The sequence below is a fragment of the Ammospiza nelsoni genome, chromosome 1, assembly GCF_027579445.1.
Source record: "Ammospiza nelsoni isolate bAmmNel1 chromosome 1, bAmmNel1.pri, whole genome shotgun sequence".
Taxonomy (NCBI): domain Eukaryota; kingdom Metazoa; phylum Chordata; class Aves; order Passeriformes; family Passerellidae; genus Ammospiza; species Ammospiza nelsoni.
The window spans coordinates 89,696,360-89,723,055 of NC_080633.1; the positions used below are offsets into that span (position 1 = coordinate 89,696,360).

General features: G+C 38.2%; 2 protein-coding genes across 2 annotated transcripts in view; both read right to left on the reverse strand.

The window, feature by feature from the left end:
• Window positions 1–2,214, reverse strand: part of TERT (telomerase reverse transcriptase) — a 38,950-nt gene extending 36,736 nt beyond the window's left edge. The window contains exon 1 of the mRNA XM_059489131.1: window positions 1,978–2,214. The gene's annotated coding sequence lies outside the window, so the exon portion shown is untranslated. The remainder of the gene's footprint in view (window positions 1–1,977) is intronic.
• CLPTM1L (CLPTM1 like) lies at window positions 225–26,696 on the reverse strand. The gene is made up of 17 exons (XM_059489145.1): window positions 26,496–26,696; window positions 25,536–25,636; window positions 24,004–24,193; window positions 23,088–23,230; window positions 21,100–21,178; window positions 17,177–17,294; window positions 15,693–15,787; window positions 14,049–14,133; window positions 12,588–12,691; window positions 11,171–11,236; window positions 10,100–10,150; window positions 9,400–9,482; window positions 7,583–7,617; window positions 7,238–7,293; window positions 7,111–7,155; window positions 3,709–3,824; window positions 225–2,492 (listed from the first exon to the last, which is right to left on the reverse strand). The coding sequence occupies exons 1-17, from the start codon at window positions 26,676–26,678 to the stop codon at window positions 2,414–2,416; spliced, it is 1,629 nt and encodes a 542-aa protein (XP_059345128.1). The 5' UTR covers window positions 26,679–26,696; the 3' UTR covers window positions 225–2,413.

The window sequence follows — 26,696 nt, forward strand, 5'->3', positions numbered from 1 at the left end:
TCCTAAGATCCCTGTGAACACCATCACATTGGACACTTAAACAGATTCTAAAATACTGATTATCCAGCATGAGGTGGTTCAAATACAGAATCACATTTTTAGCTGATGTCATTACCACAACTAGAAAGTTTATATATAAGTAGTTAATATATAATTTAGTTTCTCCAAAGCTACTACTTACAGTTTTTTTACCACCTTTCTTTTCAGTAACAAAAAGCTAACTCTTTATCCTGTACGCCAAGTCTTTTATTTGGAAATGGAATGCATAAAACAGTAACTTGAACAGGAAAGTCTTGCTCATCTTAAAGACTTAATACGTTCTAATTTTATATGCTTTATGACTACTGTATAGAATATCATGAGGTCAGTGTCAAGAAATGCAAGACAGAAGACCAGGAAACTCACAGTATGTACAGGTGCAAGAGAAATCTTTCTGTGTACAAAAACGAGCCAGGAAACATCAGAAATACCCAAATACAGTATTCTGGACTTTGAGAAGCTACTCTAGAAGAACCAATGACTTGGTTGTTTTGAAATGGCACAAAAAGGGAATGTGCTATATGCATTCTTTACATCAGTAAAACTTTTCACACACATTTATCTTAATGTGAAATATTAGTTTGCTTAACAGTAAAGAGCTCACTCCAAATAAATTCAAAACAGGTACAAGATACAGCAAATGCAGTCCCAGTTTTGCATAGACTTACTTAGGTGTGTTTAATGCTAAAGTCAATAATCTGTAGTTACAATTAACAGCATAAAGAGACTTTAACATTAACAGGAGATAAATATTCACTTCAAGAGTCCTTTCCATTGCCAACAGTGTGTAAGGAGGATTTCAGTACAGGAAACGCTGTAGTCTGTAGCAAAACACAATAGGCAAACTTCTTTATCTTTTTGGACCCAAATATTTATACATTCAGACTTTTGCAGTACCAGTACTGGATAAAATCCACTTCACCAAGTAGTTACAGACCACAGGAGCCGACCTGTATGAATATTTTCAGTTCATGACAAATTGAAGTTAAACAGCCTTGCACAAACAGCATGCAATTTAATAAACTTAAGAATCATTATGGTTTATTTGCGAACTTACTGGCCAAAGCAAAACTAGAATTGGAAACTAGAATTCTGCCTTTTGGATTTTTTAAAGTTTATTTTTTTTGCTGTTGAAAGGAATGCACTCTATTTTCTTTACTGTTACTAAGAAACTTGCTTTTAAAAATCTTTGGAGATTCAAAAAATTTTTGTAACCATTTTTGGAAGTGGTTTCTAGATATAGCTGTGGAGTTTGTATTTTGGTATAATAATTCAACCTGATTATTTTCTACAAATTTGAAAGAAACAGATCAAAATACCACTCTTAATGAATTTCATTCCCATGGAATACAGATTTTAAATTGAAAGGTATGAATTGTTCTTTACCAGGTTATTTTTTTTCTCTGCATCATGTAGTTTGTTGAACTTGAGCAAAATAATTCTATGTGAATGATGTGTGTTTCATCTAAAAAATAGGATGGGCAGGGAGGGAGAGAGGAAAAGACTGAGGAATTATTCCCTTAGAAACATGACAGAATTGGTCTAGTAGGTCACTGTGGTACCAAATGATGAAGAATTTAAGAAGCATTAAGAGACCTTCCCAGCACATAACAATGATTTGCATTACATGAATACCTACTATGCCAAGAAATCAGGTTTGTCAACAATGCAGAAAGATTTCTATAAACTTGCATACATATTAAAAGAAATAATGTTACAGTTTTTTCACACCTTCATTCACTTTAAGAAAACTGAAACCCTCTGCCATATTGTAGGCCAAGAACGTGGCAGAATTTGAAGTTTAACAATGCCACCTACCTTATCCTATATTTCCAACAATACATCTTTTTAGCTAGGAATTCACAATTTCTACAATTTCCATTATCTCCATTATCAAATGAGAATGATTTGTAAGTAGAATATAATCCAATATTATACCTTTTATTTTTGACAGCCCTCAGTTTGGCAATAATCCTTGATTCTGCTGTAGCACAGTGTCTTGTTTTTTCAGTTTTCATAGCCTAGTGGCACAGGCACCACAGTTTCAGTTCATGAGTTGTCTTAAAAACACAGATTTGGATCTTAATTACAATGGTCAGGATGCTTAGGTTTTCACTGAAGAGAAGCTGAAATGCAGGAAGTTTATATCATGTAATCTGGCAGACTGTAGACCTTGTGAGGATGAAGAGGGTCTTGAAAGAGGAGGGTATCAAAACTAGATTTTGGCAATATAGAAGATGTATTGTCCATGTAGTTCTGTCTTAAGCTTTAAAAATACTCTTATTAAATAAGTTTTTCCTTCCTTAAGACCAGGTAATACACAAAGCGAGGAAGAGTCCAGGGGTCAGAATTTTCTTCAGTTCTTAGTTATTCTCTATGAGCTTTTTTTTTTTAACTTTTCTTCATAAGATTCTCCATACTCATTTACTCTGCTCTTATCCACAGGATAAAGCCTGGCAGAAAAAACCCAAATCTTTAGTTACATTATAGCCTCCTATCTGAAGGAATTAAGTAGTTCTATGGTGCTTAATTTTAAAAGTTAATTTCTTTGTCATCATATTCTCTATTCCCATTTGTGGCAAACGCCAACATCTTTAAAGATTTGTACAGACATATCAGCTTTTTCACAATATGACTCAACCAGTTGTCTCATAACAGAACCTCTTAAGAGATGTACTAGCTCCCTTAAAGCTTGGCTGGAGTCTTTTCTCAAGCAATCCAGGACACCTCTCAAGATTGAAACCAGTGCCCAGCCCCTATCAGAAGCTGCTGACCACTTAATTTCTACAAAAATAACAATAAACAAAAATGCTTATTCTTGGAAACAAAAATACACTTTCTGTAACGTCACTATGAACAATATTTCGTAAGTAGTACATATAGCTTTCTTCCCTACCTGATTTTAGTTACTCAAAGAATCTCAAACTCAGCAGGTACTCAACTTCCAAGAGAACCTGATAACTTGTTTTTGCAAACCAGGTTAACAGAAAGGCAGAGCAGGGCAGTCCCCCATCACACAACACCCTTCACTCCTGCCCTGCAGAGCACCTTGGAGAACATGCCTCAGACATTGAGCATATGGAGATGTGGCCCTCAGCAAGGGTTGGAAGCCCAAAACTGCTAAGGCGAATACAAACTTAGAAATTTCTCTCCTTTCCCTAACTTCAGGTATTTATGTCTCACATTTGATTTGTAGGTTTTTTCTGTTTTGTTTTTGTGGTTTTTTTTTTTGTAGGTTTTGCTTGGTTTTTTTATTCTTTTTTTTTTTGGGGGGTGGGAGGATTTCCGACTTCCAAATCCGGTGAAAAGAAGGATGTTGTGGGGAGGGAAAAGGGGTAACTGACAAAAATTCTGAGTACTGTGAGAAGAGGAATCTTTTTACTACTCTGTGTCATGTCCAGGATTATTGTCAGTCATGGGAAAATGGTTTAGCTCCTCTTATTTGTATTGAGATCTCCATTACAGGGTGCCCTGCTCACCATTCCCTTTACTAAGCATATACATAACTAACATGATCCAGCCCATACTATACTAGACATTATTATAGTGTAAAGATTCTGCTCCAAGTCCAGCCCAATCTACAGCTCTTTATAGCAACAAAAGCAACCCTCTTAATGCAACCATCTATAGCACTGTAAAAACTGTAACAAATATTAAAGGAAGTCATACCATCTTTGGTAGAGATAGACCAGGAACACAACATCATCTCTAAAGCATGCCAGCCTATGAGATGTTGGCATAGTGATGATAAAAGCAAATATATCATCGATAAAGGTGTTGAATGCCTACAAATAAAAGAAAAGTATACTTCAGTTGGCTGTGAAGAAAGGAAGTCATCAGTTATACAAAGTTAGAAGCTTCCTATATTTTTCTGTGGGAACACAGATTTCCTCCATATTTATAATAAAATAATAAATCACGCCTTCTGAAACATGAAGCCAACGTTCTCATCTCTTCCCTCATCCTAAGACCCCTGTGAACACCATCATATTGGACACTTAAACAGATTCTAAAATACTGATTATCTAGCATGAGCTGGTTCAAATACAGAACCACATTTTTAGTTGACGTCATTACCACAACTAGAAAGTTCATAAATAATTAGTTAATATATAATTTAGTTTCCATATTTATAACAACACTTAAAAGTTATGCTGCAAAACTAATTAATGCCAACTTTAAAATTCCTTCTTCTAATGAAGACATACTGTCTACTACAGACCAGAAGTTACAAGCAAAAAGGAAGTAGGACTGTTTCAGGTAAGTGAGAGTATTGTCATGGGAGGGGAAAAAACACATACTCAATTTCAGAGAAAACTTCAAAAGGAACTGGAAAAACCCCCAGACTTTGGTTCATCCATTACTCAAATGACAAGATGTACAAAATGTCACTTCACTTTCGTTTTCTGTAGAAATTTGTGTAAAAATTTGTTAATATATTGCTTTTAAGAAGATTAACTTAATAGCTTTGGAAAGACTTTAAAATATTTTCAGTGCTTTCCTGGAAGTAACCATGTCTTGAATAACGGATGGGTAATTTTCTACACCAATTCCAGTCAACTAGGTGTACTACAGGCTCTATTTCTGCAGCAATAATGAAAAGTAATTTAACCAAAAGGCAACTCCTCTGGATCTGGCTCTTGGCTACAGGAAGGGTGTACAACTCTTACCGTGCACCAGCTCTAGTACTCATGTTCAATAAACTGTTTCAACTCACTGAAAACATCGGGAAACAAACCCAGCAAAGAATGTTCACTGTTAGGTTAACAAACCGAGTCAGTAACATGGCTCCTTTCAGTTTAGCAAGCTGTATGCTAATCTATACCATAAGAAGGGTGCAAGTGATGTAAGCACAAAACTCACTCTACAAAATGAACCAATGTTTATATGATAGAAGAAAATACCAGCAGAAAATGTTGGACAGGAGAGAGTTCTCTCTCCAGTCAGAGATTAGTTTCAACAGGAGAGCTCTTTCTGTCAGGTCAAAACAAATCCATCAGTCTGAAGTGAATGAGGAATATGGTTGGCATTTCTCAAGTCTGTGCAAAGGTTTGTCATGGAACAAAAATAAAAACCTTGACAAGCTGGAAAAGACAGCCTTTCCAAGTCAACACCCAAGTGAGTGATCCTACAATAATAATGGGAAGAAAAAGCTAAATGCTCCATCCTTCAGGCACACAGGCAGTCTTCACAAGGCACTGCAAGTGAATGCACCAAGGCAATCCATTCAATAGTGTTTGGACTGGATAATTTTCTTTTGAGATCACCTTACTTGAAGGTACTCTTTATTAACAATGAAACATAAAACCCACAGAAACTGGAAAGTCAGAATTCAAATTAAGGAAAAAAGACGACAAAGCTCTCTAAAACAATGGTCACAGGTGAACCCTCAGACTCTTCTTTCCACTTGAAGTGAAGAAGAGAGCAAGCAAATGTCTAAATGAAACATAACTGAAAACAAAAATAAACTTCTTTCTCCACACACACAAGCCTTTGTTGTGGATAGCCTACGACATCTAAACACAAACTATAAATGCTCTGTAAGAAAAGGCAAGGTTGTACTGATTTAAAGGTAATTTGCTTGAATAACCTCCCTCTGTTGCTTATTTAACTGCTGATGTCTCTGTTCAGTTATTTTCTTTGGTGAAGTAAAATTGTGAAATTATTTCAGTAATATACCTTTTGCTCCCTCCTCTTAAGAAACACGCTGATTTGCCTAGTATATGCCTGAAATCCTGTGTTTATTGTTATTTTTGTCTCTATTTCCACATCAAACACTGCTTAGTTGCTATTCTGCTACCAGCTACATTTCAATCTGTTTTCCTAGATGCACCCTGTTTCCTTAAAAACAGAAGGCACTAGAAAGTTGGACAATTGCTATAGGCTCATAGAAATGGAAAAGCCTTTGTAGTCTCTTTAGGTGTGTATGTTTTAGTTCTTTTGTCCCATATCTTCTGTTCAGAATTGGACACCATTTCTTGAGCAGTTTTTAACACTGCTCCTTTTAAAGTACAGATGTTCTGGACAATTGTAATGTATCAGCGCAAGAAAAATGAAAGCATTTATGAGTGGATGCACAAGTAAAAAGGGTACATGGTGATGGCATCAGGGCCTTGATGATCCCGGCACATCCAGACAGGGTTTCTCAGGACACAAAGATCAGCAAAACAAAGCACAGTACAAAAACTCTAATGATTGGGATTGGTGGGAAATGATAGCCAAATCACTATCACCTCTTTAGGGGTACAAGAACAAAACTAGCATGGAGTTGCTAAATGAAGGAGAACATAGCGGATGTGGGAACTCGGCAGTGGGTGTCCCTTGTTATCCATTTCTGTGCATGTGAGAGCTGACTGGGATACTTGTGTCCATCATCTTGGTGTCTGAGTACTATACAAACCACTTGGACACATGAGTGGGTGCTTGTGTGTATGCAGCTATCAAAGGGTTAGTGAGCTGATTTTGGTTTTAAATAAGCTCACCTTCCACTCCAAGCTCTGCTACTGAGCTTGGCTGCAGCACTGCCTTGCCTTACCAGGGCAGTCTAGGCAGTGGGGACACCACAGTGCAGCTGCTCCTCCCCCATGGAACAATCCCCCTCACATCTGCCCAGAAGCTCACAATTACCACCCTGGCACAGAACAGTGTGTACATTACTTCAGCCTCTGGTAGCTCCTGGAACCTGCCAAAATAAGGTCTTTTAGCATTCCTAACTGTTTCTTGGCAACTATTCCTTGTCAGTGATGCACTGACACCTTCTCAAAATAATGCATTTAACTGAGACTGATACATTTACCTGCAGGAGCAACATCTGCACTCATGCAAGACAGCTGACAGTACAAAAAGCAGTATCATCATAAAAACTAGGATGCAAGTATTCTCATCATATGGAAGTCATTATGAAAAACGAAAATCAGTGTGGTTTTTTATTTTAAGGATGGTTGCAAACAAGTTTAGTTCTTAAAACAAAAAAAGTACAGCCATCCTTAAGCTATTTATTATTAGGCTTTTTCTTACAGAAAATAATTTTCAAAATGACTGCACACAACTTTAAATTAGAGCTTTACTTACTTTGTATGTGAAAGCCTTCCATGGTAAGTGTGCAACAGATTTCATCTAGAAATAAAAAGTATCAAATTGTAATCAAGTCTGGAAGAAGAGACAAGAAAAGTAGACTTTCATCACTTTTCAATCTTACCTTGTAGTTTACAAATAGTTGGGGCAGCATAAACAGGAATCCAAAAGCATACACTCCTGAAGATGAAATATGGAAAACAAACAAATGCACAGATGTTAATCAAACAACTGTACTTCCATAATTAGTAATTTTACTCATTTTTTCCCCCTGAAGAACAAAGATGCATCTAATTCTTTTGTTCACTTTGGGTTGATTCTTCTCCCTTTTTCACTCACTGTGATAATTTAGTAATAAGTTGCTTATCTGTATTACACTGATCCAAATGACAGAGGTTAATATTCTACTTTTGAGTCCTGGCCTTCATCTAAAAAGATATGTATAGAAAAGAGAACAAAAGGGACTCACCATTGACAAAACTGTTAATCAACCAGGAGTACCAGCTACAAATAAAGAGAGTACAGTTATATTTCTCTTTAGCCACATCCTATACATCACTGTACACCACATGACTACTCCAAGAAATAGCTGTGTTATAAATTTCTCCATCACAAGAACTAAATACCTCACATCTTCCTTCTCTGGAGGGACTCCAGAGAAGGCAGTTTAAGCAAATGATACTTATCAGTCCATACAAGAAGATTTGACAGATTTATCAACTGGTTTTATACTTTTACACACCATTTTAAGACATCTGTGTTGATAATTAGATAACTGACATGAGATATGTGCACTGTGTGTGTAATATTGTTCACTGAAACCTGACTGTATTAAGGCCTGCCAAGATAACACTGTGTTCTAAATATTAAAGAGTCACTTAATATGGCACAGTAAGGCCTTAACAAGTACCATTCAGTGCAAACCATAACAGTAGGTATTAAAAAAAAAAGTAAATACAAGGAATCTAGATTTTTCCCTCCTTACATCTAATAACCTTCCCAGATGTTCAATGGAGCACAATCCTAACAAAATAACGGTAGAGCTACAGACAATGACAGAATCCCATACTCCTGCTTGCAATTCTGAGAACAGCTAATAACTGTCACACTCTGGTTACATAATTTAAAATTAAACTTGCACTGCTGTGTTACTGTCACATTAATGGCAACATTACAGTTGTAGCAGCATTTCAGTAATCCACAAGTATTTAAAGAATGAATCAGAAAATGCCTCCAAGATTAAAGGATAATCCACTGCTAAAATTATTTGTTCTGGCACATTTCCTTACTGATTTAACAATGGCAAGACTTCTAGAATATGAATTGCCTTCACTTCCTTAAGCTGCAGCTCATAAAATATTTGAAATACAGTATTTTGAAATACTAAACAAATTCAAGAATTTTGTCAGAAAAGCAGAATTTTAAAATGCTGCATATTGGTTAGCTGCTTACTATGACAAGAACCTTTTGAAAAATATGCTTTTCTAATAGCCCAGAAATTGCCCCAGTTTCTAGTATGAGTGTTACAGCTCATGTATGCAGCAACAGCTTAAAATAACATTAGGAAAAACTACTACTGCTTGTTTTCTCCCATCCCATCTGGGCCTAAGGACTATTAAAAAATGCCTACATGGCCTCACCATGCTTGTGTTTGCAGGATTCTCCTACAACAAAGTCTCATTGCTACGCACTTGCTTGCATCTCTCCAACAAAAAAATGAACCAGCTATTTTGAGTGAAAGGTGACAAGGGTTTAATTTGTTCATGAAATATTGAGTGTCCAGCTCTTGCTGAAGTATTACTATGCTGCAGGAAGTTCATGGCTCTAAAGGAATAAAGAGCCCTTTCTAAAAAATGCTTTTGCCTGCTTGCCATCATAGCTATCATATCTAGAAACAAAGAAGCCTCTTGTTCAAACCAACTAATTTTGTGAAGGTTTTTGCTTCTTTTTGCTATTGGACAGGTTCAACCACTGAATTCCTTTCATCTCTCCTATCACCAACTGGCCCTCTGAACATGAATGGCAGCTTTCTTCCTCCTCTTCTGATTGACATGTATGCAAGCTATTGAATTCTGTGCTAAAGTAATTATCAGGTAACCTGTGAAATACAACAGCCTGTTGCTTACAGGATGTTAAAAAAACATCTATATTCTTCAACTTTAGATAGGACAAGGAAGTTTCTAGTTCCTGGCCTATGCATCAAACTAACAACCGATTTCAATAACCATATAGAAAAAATGGGGAATGTTTCAATTCCTTGTAAGATCCTTTACAGAATTACAGTACCTTTTGTATTTGACATTCAGCAAGGAGTAACCGGCACCTCCAATACACAGTGGATAGAGCAAATATGACAAGTATTTCATAGCCTAATGGATAAGAAAAATAGTTCGTTAGTTCACATTCCATATGGACAAATTTTTCATGGCATTAAATAGCCATGAAAAGAAGACAGCCACATAAGTTTTTCCTGAAAATATTTTCCTATTCCCAAATGCCTGCTATAATTTCTACTATGCTTCCACTTCTAGTGGTGGTGGTGAAAATTCCAAAGCCCAACTCAGACAAACAATCACCTCAGAGTGCTGACACCAAGAGACAGTGCAAAGATCAGTCTCTACAAGTAGCTTCCTACTTAACACCAATGTTGTCACTCATGCTCAATTCCTTTCAAAAAACAGGAACCATGTGAACTTACTTTCAGTAAAAATAACAAGTACAAATATCAGCTTTCAAATTTTTGAGTGGTAATGCTTCTCAGAGCAATGTCTCAACCAGATTCAACAACCAAAAGAACTATTTCATTGTTTCCTTTCATAAATTATCAGAATGAATCTTCACTACCTGATCATCTACACAGTGATGATCCACTTGACAACTGTGAAGATGTGGAAAATACATTTGTAGAAAAAAAAAGCAAAACAAGTCAATCAACAGGTGACATATACAGACTTTGTAGATCACAAGTCATAGGATTCCCTCTTACCTGGGCATCATATTCCTCGGTTTTCTTTTCAGAGTCATTGTACGCACCAAACTGCAACACATATGAAAATCATAATCACATCAGAACACTGGGGAAAGCATTTGCTCTCCAACTCTCTACATTAAGCAGGTAACAAAGCTTTTAAAAGCTTCTGTATAGGAGAGTCATATATTAGTCCTGTGCAGCATACTAAATATAGCATAGGCAAAAAGATTAACTTTTAGCCTCATATTTTATACCAAACTTCCAGGACTTTTTTGCTTAGAGAAATGCCATTGAAACAGCAGAATTCACAAGGCAAGAGCAAAGTCAAGTAGCTAGAAATATGTCAGATACAGGAAGCATTTATGAAAAGCCATAACCATGAAGAGGTCATGGATTATCATTGTTATGGATTACCTGCACATGTCCAGAAATTCTGCCTGCTTCAACACAGTTCCTTGACATAGGAACAAGTAGAGCCACCAGTCACTCCAGACACAGACTTTAAGCAGCACAAACCCCCAGCACTTCTTGTGCAGAAACACTGAATATTAGACAATTGTTTCTTCTAATAGCAAGATAAACTTTCAGTGCAGACTGCACTTTGCCACTGCATGTTCTGCAATCTCAGCACTTCATTTTACTCAAAAGAATCATCTAAGAGTGTACTGTCCCCACAACATTCCACATCTTCTGTTAGTTCCACAATGGAAAAGTCACACTACAGGTTCATGAAAAAGCCAGTTTCTTATTTCAAAACATGATGTCACTTAAGAGTGCCTTTCCAACACAGTGGCAGCAGCACAGCCCACCTATAAAGATTAAGCAGAACTGACAGAAAAGTTCTGAAATTTCTTGCACCACAAATACATACAAATAGCTGCTTCTTCTAAAGAACTCAAAGAAAGAAACAGGTTTGCAAATGCTCATCCTGCTATTGGATTAAGCCATTCATAGAGAGATGCACACAGGAAAATTTTATAATTAAAAAATATTCTTCATTTCACTAGAAGTCAAGTTGCATGGTAACCTGGAAACAGATGGATGACTCAAGAGTATAAATCATTAACAGAGCAATGTATACTATACCTGAAATTTGGGTCTCAAACCTTGCCACCTGATTGTCATTTTCAAGGCCTTCTTCACCTTCCAGAGCTGTGATTAGCAAAACCAAAAAATGCACATAAAAGATTATTATATAAAGGAGCATCTTATGAAGGATTCCAGATTACCTATTTTAATCCAGATTACCCACTACATAAAGCAGTAGTATCCTGATTGCACACACTGCCTGTGTCTACACAAACCAAATGCCATGTAATCAAACAAGTACAACGTTGTGAGCCTGCACTATTAAATCTCTTTATCAGATGATGTAATTTAAGTGAAGTAATGTAGTCATTCCAGGATATCTGAATGGTAGTGCCTAAGTGGGGTTAGCACCAAGATGAACCCCAGGTCAGGCATTTAGAAAATTCCAGTAGTCATTTGCCAAGCAAGTTTTTATGTGCCTTTGATGAAAGTGCCTCAGAACTCCTAACAGGAATTAAGTTGGCACTTATACAGTCATTACATTTCAGTAATGAACTACAAGCAAAAATCAGTGAATCTGCTGAATTATTTGGTTACTTACAGTACAGCTGTAACAGCCTGACCCTAACGTAAACCTGAAGTTTCAGTTCACCTGAAAATTTACTCATGTACCCACACTGCTATACAGATTTGACAACTTAGGCAATGCAGGTCCCCAGGAGAGCTGCACTCCCTGAAGATTTTTGTGGACAAGGTTAATTTGCTTAACTTTAGACACACCAATATTCTCTTCTTACCCACCATATATTCCAGACAAAAAAAAAAAAAAAAAAGGGAATCGTGTAACGACAATCCTTTACTGTTATCTTTGGTACAAGTGAGAAAATAATTTCTTACAGAATCAATGTCACTATTAGCACTGCATGAAAAACAGGAGTTAAATCCAAGCTGTGAAAAAGCTCTTCCTAGCAGACAAATTCCTCTGAGATGTACTGTCACTGAGAGTGCCGTCACCTTGAGACAGCTGTGTTACCTGCAACCCACTGACTAGATGCAGACTTTTGGAATCATGCACACAGGCAGCACTCTCCTCCTTGTCCTCCTTCCCCAGTCACCTCAGTCCTGGCACTGTGTGTGGGCACACAGCCTGCTCTGTGACAGTGCTTCCATGCAGGCTTGTTGACATGGGTAAACTTGCTTGGCCAGGAGTGAGGGCTATTGGGTGATGTGGTAAGTGGAACCTCAGCATCACTCTGTTTGGTTTTTGCAATATCAGCTGGTCCATCCCAGAAAAAACAGATACTTCCAGTTTAGTTATTTGATCAAGGGACACCATCTCTTCTGTCACTGAAAGCCAAGGACACACAAGCTACAGCAGAATTTTCCAGTAACTGGTTTAGCATTATTTTTCTACTGTAAACTATGGATGTTGCTGCAAATACTGGTATCTGGTGCTACAGCTTTAAGAACTCACCTCAATCACTGCACCAATGCCTGCTGGGATCAGTACCAATAAACTTGTTTGTTCATCCAAAAGGAAAAGAAATATTACCACAGTACTAAAGCACCGCCAAAGCACTAGACAGAAAACATGAAAATGGAAGGCTTATTAATATTTAAATGAACAGCTGAGATGACAGAAGACTGATGGTCTATTTGGTACAATTCTGTCTTACACAATTTAGGTATGAACTTCTGTGTACATCTTGATATATCTAGTAGTCCTAGAAACAGCCAATGATCTCTGGGCAAATAGGGAACAAGAACATTTTATGCAATCCTTATCACAGGAGATGAAAGAGAATTGGAACATTTAATGAAGATTTCTGTACTGAAGCAATTCAGCAATATGTGAGTACAATTAGGAGCTACATTCATGATGCTTGTCTCCTGGAAGCTGAAAGGCTGTGAGAGAACATAATGTCAGTATTTGAGACTCATTTATTGTTTGTAAATGTTAAAGTCTTTTGAATTTGACTTTACTGAGACTTAAATCTGGCAACTGACTCTTATTTCTGAAATTCCATGGATGGTTTTGAATTTTTATAAACATTTTGGCATACACATGCCAACAGCAGTACAACTGCTTTAAAAAAACAAATGCACTCATAAAAATGATAGATGGATTATCCACATGATAAAGCATGTTGTTCATCATCAATTAGAATGCCCTTCCCCCCCGGTACTGATATTCCTTACATGTTTTAATCTATCTGTAAGTATGATAGAATTAGGGATAGTCACAGAGGTCAAGTGACTCCAGGTTTACAATTTTGCTTCATAATCAAGACTGGAAAAAAAGCAATTCATCTGTTTCTAGGAAGGCTTGGCAGGATGTCAGATCACTGTGTTTCTCTCATCTTTCCTATAAACAAATCAAGTCAACCCTCCCATGCTCTCCCCCTCCCCCTACCCCAGGAGCCTCCATTGCTCCTGTTTACATCAAAGCCCAAATCAAGCAAGAGCATTACAATACAGCACTTTCCACCCACAAATATTTTGGAACCTGCAGTTATCTACAAGGAACACAAGGGACTTGCAGAACAGCATTACTCATGAAAGCACATTCTCTCCACCCACAGAACTTTTTCTGCTCTTCATTCTTTTCTCAAAGTACTTCTCTGCTCCTTCAGCAAGGAAAACATGGTAACTGACTCACTATTAATCTAATTCCCAACTCCAAGACAGTTAAACCTCAGTAGCGACACAAGTGCTTAAACTCAAGTGATACCTGAGCACAGAACTAACAAAGTTAGAACAAAGTTAGATGTAACTAACAGTTACATCTCTGTAGCCTGTTAGCCATCTTTTTGTACACAAACCATCTCATTTGGCTATTTCTATAAACCTACAAAGTGTTAACTTAGAGCAAGACTGAAAACACACACCATAAAATAGACAGCACATACACAACACTTTTCATTCTAGTCCATACCTGCTTTTGTAGACATCCCAATCATGCTCCTCTTTTTCTTCCAAAAACTGATGTCATTTTTAAATGCAAGGAAATCAAAGAGAAGCTGCAAATAGGAAGAAACATACTCATTTGCTCATTTGAGATATACACTAGTGAGAGACTGAAAATGCTAACAATGCATTCAACATGGTATTAAAAAAAACCCCATTTTAGAAGCTTCAAAAATTAAGACTCACAAATAAAACCTAAAAAGAAAAGTTGTAGAAGCCCAGGCTCTAAAAGCAATGCAAAATGGCAGGATGAATTTCAAACACTACCATTGCAATGCTGCCCAGATTAGTGTCCTGTAAAGCAACCCAGAGACCCAATACAGGGAAATTCATCATTGAGGGTGAAGAACAAGGACCTTGAGGAACCACACACCACAGAGAAAAGCATAGTAAATTAAACTAAAAATGCTCAGTATTGGATAGTCAATTTACATTTGGTTAATATCAAAAGTTTAGGAAAAAAAATCCTACAATACAGCAAGCCAGGTTTCCTCTGTATTTTGTCACAAAGTTGACCTAAACTTCCAGAACATTTTAGAACTCAATTTATTTGTAGGAAGCTTTTTTATTTTTTTCAGTATTTTCACTCAGTATAGTTTTTGGTATTTCCTTTAAGACTTCAGTGTCTAAAAAAAAAAAAATCAAACACAGATTCCAGAAATTCTTGGGTCAGTAGATTTTAATGAGGAAATTTTCAGTTGTTTTTGTGGGGTTTGTTTGTTTGTGGAAGAGGGTTGTTGTTTGGGTTTTTTTCTGATTTTTTGGGGTTTTTTTTATTATTTGGGAAAATGATATACAAAAGAAAGAAGTATCAGAAAAATTTGTCCTAGTCTACAGATACCTTGCAATCTGATGATCAGAGTGGGAAAATTAAATTAATATGCCATGCAAGTCTAAGGCTTTCCAAACAAGTTAACTGTGTGCAATGTAAGTATAAAGAAACATAACATTCCAGGCAAGTTCTTATCTCTCCCAGAGTATGGGAACTGTGTTGACTATAACTGTGGATTACAAAAATATTCCCAGTGTCTAAAAAAAGTTGTTCATTAAAAGTTGTTAATCAAGGTTCAGATTTAAGCCAGTGCTAAAAAAAGGGACAAACAAAAACAAAAAAATAATCACGAGCACTCCACACTTTACAGGAACATTTCTAGAAGCTATTTCAGAAAATATCATCTGATCTAAATTTCTGCATGGATTAGAAGTCAGAGACTCAAACCCTAATACAGGTGCCCCAGCTATGCTACTGCAGTGATAAACCTTGTGAGAAGTCAACAAAATTTAAACCAGTGTTGACAGGCATATTAAATCTAGGGTCTTTGGTTCACCTACAATGAAAAAAAAGTGATAATGATGGTAATACTTTATATTTCAGTCAAGACTGTTAATTTCTGTATAATTATCTCAAATTTCTGCCTTATTTAAGGTTTTTATATTAACTCTGTATTGGAAATATAGCTGACTTTTGTACCAGATAATGCTTCCACTGCTCTACTGAAATCACTATGGTCAAGAATAATTCTTAATAAATGGAACACCTGAAAATCAGACACACCTCCCCCGTTTTTTTTCCCCCAATATTATGTACTGCCTAAAAACTAAAACCACTTACATGGAACGCTGCTACGAAGAATGTCAAAGCCAGAAAGTACAAGTTAGTATCAACAAAAATTCCTTTTACTTCATCTGCATCCTTTTCTGAAAACCCTACAAAAAAGAACAAGTCATTGTGCAAGAAGTACCTGACAGTTCACTGCTGTTATGCTCAAGTCCAGTGTGAAAGGAATCTTATGTCACCTGCACAAGTGCTGTTAAGGAATCATAAATCCAAAACATGATGGAAGCTTTATAGGTAAAATCCTAATCTACCTGTATTTTGGCAAGTTATTTGTCTTGCCCAAACCCAAACCTCACCAGTTACAAGCCTTTGATTTATGTAATTACGATGTGTTTTGTAATGTGCCTTTAACATCTTGTGTAATTACAACCTAAGCTGACCACCTGACAGACAAATGGGAAGACACATTAAATCATTTTGGCCTGAGCAGAGAGTAAATAAAAAAGGTTTTACACATTGGCCTCTGAACTTTAGTTTGATACACAGGAAGAGTGAGCTTCACATCAAAAGCTGAACAATAAGAAAAGGACTACACAGTAACGGTCAACGAAAGTCAGTGAGAAATATGGCCATGGATGCAACATGATTGAAGTCCACAGCTCTCAGAAAATACACAATGTTGCGTTTATGGCAATGGTGCTTGAGTGCAGCATCAACACACTTTGCCATCACAGCAAGTTCATGGCCATTCTCAAGTGATTTTGGAGTTTTTCTACTAATCTGACTGCTCCAGAAATTACTCCAATAGGAAAATTTCAAACCTCATGTTTCACTATCTACATTTGTAGGGGGAACAAGCAGCACCTTACACAGGCCTTTTTTCCAGGCACAGGAGGTACACTCGGGATGAGAGGTCTTGATATCTGTGTCTATCACACAACAACCACGGCATGGAATATGAAAATTTTGATTCTGAGGAGGCTCACAAAAAATTATGAAGAGCTGATGGTGGACAACTGCCCTCCACAAACTCTGAGCAAGCAATTACTTGACTCTTTCACGACAATTATGTTTAGCAGACATAACTGTCTTTAATACAGATTGGCCTGAACTAAGGAGAAGCAGTTGGATTTTACTTAGTATGGCCTGCCTGTATTTCACTGCAGATATATGGCTACAGTGAGTAGCTGTGTATACCTTATATCAAAGACTATGTACCACTGATCCAACTTTTCTGTTCCATGGATGACAGGGATAACCCAAGGTGAAAATGCTCTTCTTGACTATGTCCTACAATGCTTTTACAGAGTACTATCCAAATAAAATTTATTTTAAACATGGTTAATTCACCTCTGTATTCCTGTTCCCTATCACATGTCAACATATATTTTTATCTTCAACTTAAGGTGAATCAACACAAGGTTTGTAGCATCTTCACCAGCTATCAAAAAAAAAAAGTATCATCTATGTACATAAAAGAAACAAATTAAGGGGTTAGTTGTGGTTTTTTAGCCTAAAGTCATGAAAGGTAAGCATACCAAATTGCTGGAGGGAGTACACAGCATCCTGCATGTGGATCCAAAATCGGAGTTTTCCAAGAGATATTTTGTCATACGACACTGTAAGAGGTAGCTCTGTTGTTGAACGATTTATAACCTGCATTTCAAAAAGACATGTTTCATCTTAAAAGCAGAAAAATGGCAACAATTACTTCCATTAATATTTTTTAAAATAAAGAAAGTGATTGTATCACACTGTAATTTAATCACACAATTTTATGAACTCAGTTTGTCCTTAAAAGGGAATAAGATCTCAGACTTCTATATCACGCTTGAAGTCTTTGTGTTTCTTCCAAGAAATGTTAAATTAGCAGTTTGTTCTGTTCCAGTTCCTATAGCAACCTCACTGTTCCTGTATACAAATGCCTCTGAGATGGCAGCATAAAGTGGGAAACATGTGCTTAAGATAAGTCTTTTGACAGTTCTTCTCTGAATGTACATGCTAAGATTACCTAAACTAGAATATTATACAAAAACCCCAAAAAACCCAACAAGCAAATTGTATCCCAAAGGCCACAGTCAGAAATTTACTTCATTGAGTCTGATTTTGAGAGAAATTGAAAGGGTGGGGAAGCAAGATGATACCACTAGCTCAGACTAATGAAAACACCACACCTAAAGCTAAGTAAGATAACTTTGGGATCTGGAGTGTCACAAAAATTTTCTTACTGCACCCCAGAAATTAAATCTCTGCTAATCCTACTGTATCATCTACATGTTACTTAAGCTGAAAAAACAAAAATCTTAAATTGCCTCAGCTCCTTCTGCATGACAGCTATCCTTCCCCACCTCTCAAACAGGTTTAAAAAAACCACAAAAACCCCCTTGTCCTCTAAGATGTTAGAATACTCAGCAAATATCTCAGAACACGTTCAGGCAGTCTGTTTTACATTTCCAAAGACAGCCCAGGATGACAGACTGGCAGGCACTATTTGCAAGAGTTCAAGATCTGCTGCTCCAGGCTCCTAATTACTCCCAATCATAATTCCCATCTCAGACCTGCTGCTCTACTCTGCATCTGTTTCTACAGTAATTAGTTAGCTGACACCTAACTGAGGTGAATTGGCTTCTGATTCCTGTGACACAGAACATGGTTTTAGGCTCCCCAGCTATCATTTACATGTGAACTGAGGGCTACATTCATTCCCCCATTCACTCTTTCCTCCAGTGAGTACAAACAAATCTCAATTTCACCACCCTCCCAAGACTCTCTAAGCTTTTCAGACAGGGGCAGAACATGCACGCACATGAAGGAGAAGCTGGGAAGCTGAGAAAGTTTTATGAATACAGCAGAGAGAAAAGCTTGAGAAACTAGACAAGTGTCAGGGATCTCTGAACAGAATGGAACAAAAAATCAAGTGTGGTTACAGCTGACTGTAGAGAACACTGGCAAGATTCTACAGCCATTTACCAACAACCATATGAACATCTTCCACACTGCTTCTCCTTTTCAAAGGATTCCCATAATTCAGTGAGTCTAATTTCAATTTCTCAGTCTATCAAAGACAGTGTTAACATTTACAGCAGAAAGGGAAAAGAAATTTTATCTGTGGAGGACGGACAAGAAACAAAACTTTTGCAAATGCCTGGGTAAGCAGCATGTGGCAAATGTGGCACTCTCCACAGACAAAGAATTACTATGGAGGAATTAGGGGGACTGTAGGGAGGAAACTGGATTGCAACAGAAGACAGAGATTGGAATTGTCCAACCGCAAAAGCAAACTAAAATAAAGGTAAGATTAGAAGAATGAATTCTTTCTTAACAAACAACTTAAAACGCACAAGTGGTGCCTCACAACCTCAATGTGAGTGTGATGGTCGCTAAGCCTTTGAAAGCTAGAAATCCTTGCAATACACCTACTCCTGCAGTATGGCATCAGAGCATCATTACTTCTAGCACTCTACTTAGTCAATACTACCAAACAGTGTGCAAACACTGCAAATAAATTCAGTGGTATGAATTTTAAAATTATCTCTTTATTAAATTCTGTGCAATCCCAGACCCATGGCATTTAAGCACGTTAAGAACATGAGGAACACAATCTCTAGACTGCAGTACTCGCCACAGAAGACCCACATCTTGATGAAAAGGAGAGTTAGTTAACAATCTACACAGCCCAGCACAAGCAGGAAAAACACATCTTCAGCTCCATGATTTTAGGTCAGGCATAGAAAACAGATACTGTCTGTGCCCCTATTCACACTCAAATAGTAACCTGGCTCCACAAAAGCTGTACCACCTTCTCTCCTTATTCATGCCTGCTCTTCACTTACTACTTAGTCTCTCACAGAATGTTTACTACAAGACCACTCTTTCTGCAGGGCTTGAGAGCACTTTGGCCAATCACTGCTGAGACATCACATAAGCAGTGCTGACAGGGAAGTTTGCAGGTTTTAATGGAATAGTCTTTGCAGCACTTCCCAGGATCTTTAATGCCTTTGTAAGGCAGTAAGTTACAACAGTATTAACTGTGGCATGCATGACAACTGCAGGAATGTCATTAGTAACATGGGAATGCTGAATTTATTTGTAAACAGGGTACATGACTTGACCAGTTAAAAGTTCACACGAATGTACTGAACTGGACCAGATGAGCTGTGATAAAACTTTAAACAAAGGACAATGGCCACTAATACAGAAATCTACATATCTAAAAAAATACATATCTAAAAAAATACTGGACAAAACAATCTGCTGTCAGGACTTGTAACAAATGCTCAGGAGTTTATTTTGCTGTACAAATCTGGGGTGGAAGGGACACAAATTTGTAAAGATTGTCTTGAACACTAAGTAACAAAACCCTTTCTCTGAGCTAAAGTAATGAATTGGAGAGACAATTTTAGAGGTTTATGGGACGTTTACATCTACAAAGGCTTCCAGCTAGAAGATGCATAATTCAGATGTGCTCATTTAACAGTTCTGAGGCGTTCCCCTAGACTGCTGTTCTCAGTAACTTCAAGTACCAAATTCCAGTCAATGCAACTGAAAAGAACTGCAAGGCCTAACTAAGAGCTGCTAAGATCAACACGATTTAGCTACATGGGACTGCCATGTCTAACCTGTAGCAAAGGGACTGCATGATGTCCTACAGGATAAGAGTTGGGCAAAAACTGAATACAGAAAATTCTTTCTTTTTTTTTTTTTACTGCTGGAGTGACTGAATACTAAAGCAGGTTGCCCATACAGGCTGTGGCCTCCCCACCCTTGGATATAACCAAACCTCAACTGGAAAACCTCTTGAAAAACTCACTCCACATGATCCTACTCTAAGAAGAGGCACTGGACTAGCAACCTCCAGAAATCTCATCCAACTTTTACTTAAGTTTCAAAGTACTGATTTACTTAAGTGCACCAAATCATTGGATGTATTGTGACACCAAACTTTCAGGTGCTCAAGTTAGTCTAACATGATAGACAGCAGTACCAAGAAATTTACTCACATCTGAATTTTGAGGAGATAAGAGAATAGCTACTGACTTATCTCAAGAGTAGCTCTACTATCAGCTGTGGATATTGTCAATATGCCTAGAAGGTATGAGAATCTACTCTGGGATTTTTTCATATTAGGGAGTCAAACTAGTGAAGAGACTGGTCCTGCCACTACTGCTGCTGCAGTGAAGTCCTCCATATCCACCCAAAAGGCAAAAGCAATGAAATCCAAACATCTTTGGTGGAATAGAAGACAGTGACTGACAGATACTTCTGCCAGACAGAAGTCTCAAAACCCAGATCCAGCCTCTGCAATTACCACATTAGGTCACATTAAGTTAAATGGTCATTGAGTCCTTTTGTGCATTTATACTTCTTCATTACAGCAAACAACCTATGAGAAAATCTTAAAACAACATTGAAGATTACTGTTAAAACTGTTAAATGTAATTAAAGGTATTCTATTACTCACCATCAAATCTTTCACTCTGTTGCTTAGCTGATCAATAAATAATATTGGAAGGTAATGCACTGTCTTCCCCAATTGAACCCTAGGATGTTTAAACATGGATTTTATAACTGTAGTGATCTAAAAAGAAAACTACTTTTATTCAAATTAGCACTCATTCATCACTTTCCAATCTACCCATGTAAAAATGTCCCACCATCTTTTCAAGAACATTTTCTTTTAACACACAGCAAGAAATAAGCCACTAGTCCAGAATCAATTTTTCATTGAAAGATACAGGTATTGAAAAATTTTGTTTGTTTTCACTCTTCTGTAGAAAGGCAGAATAAGCAAATAAAAATACAAACGAAATTGGTTGTGATGATGCTGAAGCTTTTGAATGACCAAGGGAAATTTAAAAGTCTGTGGAAGAGAAACATGCTGAAGTTTACTGCCATGTATTTGTGTCCTTTTGTGTCCTTTCAAATATCCCCCTCCTACTGTGACCATGACACCCCTCCCCCATCTCCCCCCCTCACTGGTGCCTGGCAGGACATCAGTCTCATGCTCTCACCCACACGGGACCATGGATGTGATGTTGGCTGATGCACAAGTGAGAAGGTCAGACACTACTGCAGGGATTGTACAAGGAGCAGAAATCTTCTCTGCCATCTACAGAAGCTCTCATTTGGATTGCTATACCACCTGACCAAGCTGCATGAATCCAATAAACACTTCCTAGCCTTCAAGCCCTCTATCAAATTGGTTACTGTAAAGTTATTTAGTAAATTATGACCTACATGCAGTTGCTATGTCAGCATCTTAGAAAATTATTTAGCGCAATACCCTAACAGAGACAAATTCTTCAAGTCTTCACTAGAAAGGCAGTTAGGTATCTACACTGTGATGTTCTTGGTAAAAATCTATGGAGCAGCATCATGGAGATTCTTAAAGCCTGAAAGTTGAACTTGAACTGTTGACAAAAGAAGAGTCTCCATGCATGCTGAGAGACACATACTAAACACACAATGTGCAACAGTAGCACAGAAAAGTACTAAATTGAGGCTCAGAAACAGTGCTTGGTTATTTACCTGAAGTGATTTGATTTCTATGTAGTAACTATGATTAAAGCTATTGTTACTGAAATTGCAGCAGGTTATTTCATATCAAAACTCTTTTCCTGTATAATGCCATAATTAAACAGCACTGATGCAAATCAACCAGAAAAAGCTTCCTCACCCATCAATACCAGTCCAACAACCCCTTCTTGTTATGGTTCTACCTATTCTGGCTGGAAAGCTACCCCAGAACCCTGGGATCTGCTGGTTAATACTTCTGGATTTAAGAGGGTACTGGTAGAGAAAGGCATCAACATACAGCAGCACAAGCCTACAGAGCATTACTTATATGCTTGATACTGGAAGTGACTGAAGCAAGCTGTGAGCAGAAGCTACTGCCTGCACCTAGAGGCCCAAAATCCCAGCCCTGTGTGTTAGAATTTTCTTGAGAAAAATGACATAACATAGGAACACGCCCTGTCAAAGTAAAATAAAGTGAATCATAAAGGGAGGAAAACAGGTATCCTAGGAGATCAGCTGTACCACTTCAGCACTTCCAGTTTGTACAAGTAACTTGCACATGAAGGAAAACTGGAAAGGGTCAAGGGATGGCAACTGCTCTGAAGGACAGAAGGACAACAGGACAACAAATAGGTTTGAGGTCTGTTATAGCATTTTACCTGTGTCTTTGTAGCCCTGCTTTGCCTTACTATGGTAGCTTCACACAGAAAAAGTATTGTAAGCTCTGAGCTGTCCAGGAACCAGGTGTCTGCAGTAAGGCTTTCTAGTACATAGTATCTTAGCAGCAAATTGTCACTACAAAATGCAATCATTAAGAGCATCTGCTCTTGTGCCCATTTAAACACAAAATACTACAGAAGGTTAAGGGTTTTTGAAGAAATGTGACATAAGTTTATAAATACCATATCTGACAAAACAAAGTCATTGACTTACATTTTCATGTAGCGGTGAACATCAGCAGGGAGCGATGATCCATCAAACACAAAATCTTCCACCATGACGTTTAAGGTGAGTCTTGACCTCCAGTGAGAGATTGGTTCATCCAGGGCATTGGGCTGCTTTTCTGCTTCAATTTGCTTAAAAAAAAAAAAAAAGAATAAAAATGCATACTGCTAACCAACACAATTTTGAACAAGGTAATAATCTAACACACAGAATCCAGAGAGCCATTAACTATATCATAAACCAGAAGCCTGCTAAGAAACAATTTACCTTAATTTTGACCAGATCAAGTCTCTTGCTCAAATACAACAGAATGGATTTCAAAGGCCCACCACAATCTCTTACTGAAAAACTTCAGTGTCCATTCACTGAAGTTCAGCCTTGTTCATCAAGAAGGAATATTCATCTAATTAACCTTCATACCTTAGGATTGTGGATACTAGTGAGAATAAATCACTTTGAAATCACGACTATACAATAATCAGATGTTACTTCAAAACAGTCAAAAGGATGATCAACCAAACATTATCTGTCCTCATATCTTATGCTGCTATTTTACAACAGCAAAGCATATTATTTCAAATGAATTCAATTCACTACAGAAAGCAGCACCATGCTGTTCCAGAGCAATACAGTGTTTCTACCAAAAGCAATGAATCCTTGAAGCAATTACTGTTAACTAGGATGGTGTTTAAATAACTAGCCAGCATTTTAAAGAGCTCTGCCTCTGCTCTGCTGAGTGGTCTGCTATTGGCAAGATAATTAAGAAGAGGATTTTGATTTTTTTTTTCTGTTTTATCATCCTTAGTTTAAAGATGCAAGCACAGCAGATACTAACAACAGAAATGTCTACAAAATAAATTCCTTATTTTGCAGATGCTCTTCCATAGATGGGACACACACCTACCTGTGTGGCTGATTCACCAGTGAGCAAATTAATCTCTTCTGGTTTGGGGATCATGTACGTGGTCAGAGGGCTTACTATATGCACCTGCTTACCATCATGCCAAGGCAAAATGCCAGCATGGTGAAGAAATATGAATGCATATAATGTGCCATTATTTCGGGTTTTCTTTGGTACAGAGACATTCACTGTCCTAAAATACAAAATAAATATATTATGTGATGACAAAGCACATGCTGAAATATTTAGCTATTACTAGACACAATTACTTCTGGCTAACCTGTTCCATGGCCAGAGAGGTAATTTTTTATACAATATATCATAATATACGCATTTCCAAAGATTTACTATTATATTAAGATACTTTAACCTTTGTCCACTCCCAGCTTTATTGCCCTAGATAACACAGGACTGCATCATCAATTCTTTTGTTTCTTTCCTCTACTGATAGGTCACAGGGCCAAAATGATGACAGCATTTGTAAAAAACCAGCCTTCCTGTGCTGAAGATGCATCACAGATCATATACATGATACAAAGTTTAAAAAGAAAATCACAAAGTTTTGCCTTGCACTTTGCATTAATAAAATATCTTCTCAGCTAAGGCATGCCAAGCAGAGAACTCTAAAACTGGAGCCCCAAACCATGAAGTCACTCCCCTTGTAGTAGCCAAGAAATCATCCTACTTGCACCCTTGCATAATGCCTCCTCTATTCCTGTAGTCTTGCTCAGCTTATTCTGCTCTGAATACTTTCAATAGCTTAGCAGACCCTGTCAGTAAAACAATTCTTATAAGGTCTGTCAGAGAAGAGGTTCAATATGACCTAAACTCTAACCAACGAGTTCTTTAGTCATAGAAAATGAAGAGAGTGAAGTAACCTTGGAGACTACGATAAGAGAGTCAAGAATTGGGCAATTATTTTAAACAAACAAAGAAACCAAAAGTGAGACGGCAAATCTGAAGAACGAAACAAGCAGTTCCAGTCATTTTTATTGTTCAGAGGCATTTGCAGAGTGCAGTGTTCTACTGAAAAATTTCTCTGAGGGCACAGTCTTGGCACCAATATTGCTTCAGAAGATCCCCAAACCCTAGACTATCAGAAAATAAGGTTTTCCTATGTGACTTTTAGCAGAGAAATAGTTATGGAAGAGCATGTTGCTCAAATACATGAAAGGAGAACACGGTTTGATGTCGAAGTCCTGTTCCAGGTCTGAAGCCCCAACAATTAAGAACAAAACAAAACATGTAGCCACTGTCCTACCTATGTGATTAGAGGCAAGTCTCAAGCACTCCCAGGTACATTTGTCTTTAGATTTTCTCAATGGAAACTAATTTTTCCTATTATGAGCAAGGCACACTTCTACAAAACATCTGCCTACACGTCTGAGAACAGCACGCTGATCCAAGCCAACCAATAGTGAAATCTACCTTGGCTTCATGCACACTTCCATCCACGTAACTCCTAGGTTGGATGCACACTTCAGAATTCAACAAAGAACTCTGATACCTTGGATACTACAAGTCCAGATCCTTACCTTTCAAATTTGGACTCAATATCAAAATCCTCCACATTCAGCACAAGATCTATATTACTCTCTGCACCAATGCTTGACCGGGTGGTAGTGTACACACTTAACTGAAAGCAAAACACAGCACAGAGAAATTAAGAGTATGGAAATAAATTCATGCATCTCTACATTTACAGTACAGGTCTGTCTTTCAGCTTCGCTAATTCTCCCAGTTGCAGGAAGGTGGTACACACAGGGAAAGAAAATTGTGTACTCAAAAAAAGTCTTTCAGCTCCTTTTGGGGGTAGAAACAAAGCCATTAAATACGTTTTAATGGGATGGCCTGTTCTGGAAGTTGAAGGAAGTGGATCCATTTCAGAGAACCAGAGATCCTGTCAATAAAGGAAAGGGTCTCTGTCAGGACTGGAAAGGACCTCTGGAGATCACCCTGTCCAATGCCCCTGGCAAGGCAGGGTGACCTAGAGCAGGTAACACAGGAACACATTTAGATGGGTTTGGAATGTCCCCAGACAGGTGCTCTGCAACCCTCAATACAACGAAGCTCTTTCTCACACTGAAGTGGGAGTTCTTGTGGTTTAGTTTGCGGACATTCCTCCTCATCCTGTCGCCAGGCACCACTTAGCAGCCTGGCACCATCCCCTTGGCACCCATCCTCTGACATATTTATATGAATTAATGAAGACTTCTCTAGATTAAACAGGCCCAGCATTTCCTCCGCAACGCTGCTCTAACCAGTACGCGTGTGACAGCAGAGATACGAAATCAATAAAACCACAGGAAGCCAAGTCCTGCCCGCGCAGCAGCCAAGGGAGCTCTCCGCAAGGCCCAGCGCTGCCCGGAAGGGAGCAGGGACCGGAGCGAAGCGGGGTCAGAGGGCACCGACAGGGACAGAGGGCAGGGACCGAGGGCAGGGGCGGTGCCAAGGGCGGTGTGCCCAGGGCCTCGGGCCGTGCCCGCCCCGCTCACCTGAAGCTTGGGCCTCCGAGCCAAGTAGGGCCACACGCATCCCCCGGCCGCGCCGTCCCCCGCCGCCGCCGCCGCCGGGCAGGGCCGCGTGTAGACGATGCCGTACATGACCCAGCAGGTGTGCGCCACGTACACGGCGAACACGCCCACCACCAGGCTGGTGAAGGAGCTGCGGCTCAGCATGGTGACAGTGCCGATGGC

Coding starts and splice junctions, on each gene's coding strand:
- CLPTM1L (XM_059489145.1), bottom strand. CDS start 26,678: ATGCTGAGCCGCAGCTCCTTCACCAGCCTGGTGGTGGGCGTGTTCGCC. Junction 7,618..9,399: donor CTGAATGTCAAATACAAAAG/GTACTGTAATTC, acceptor CTTTATTTGTAG/CTGGTACTCCTGGTTGATTA. Junction 3,825..7,110: donor GGAAGGCTTTCACATACAAA/GTAAGTAAAGCT, acceptor TTTTATTTGTAG/GCATTCAACACCTTTATCGA.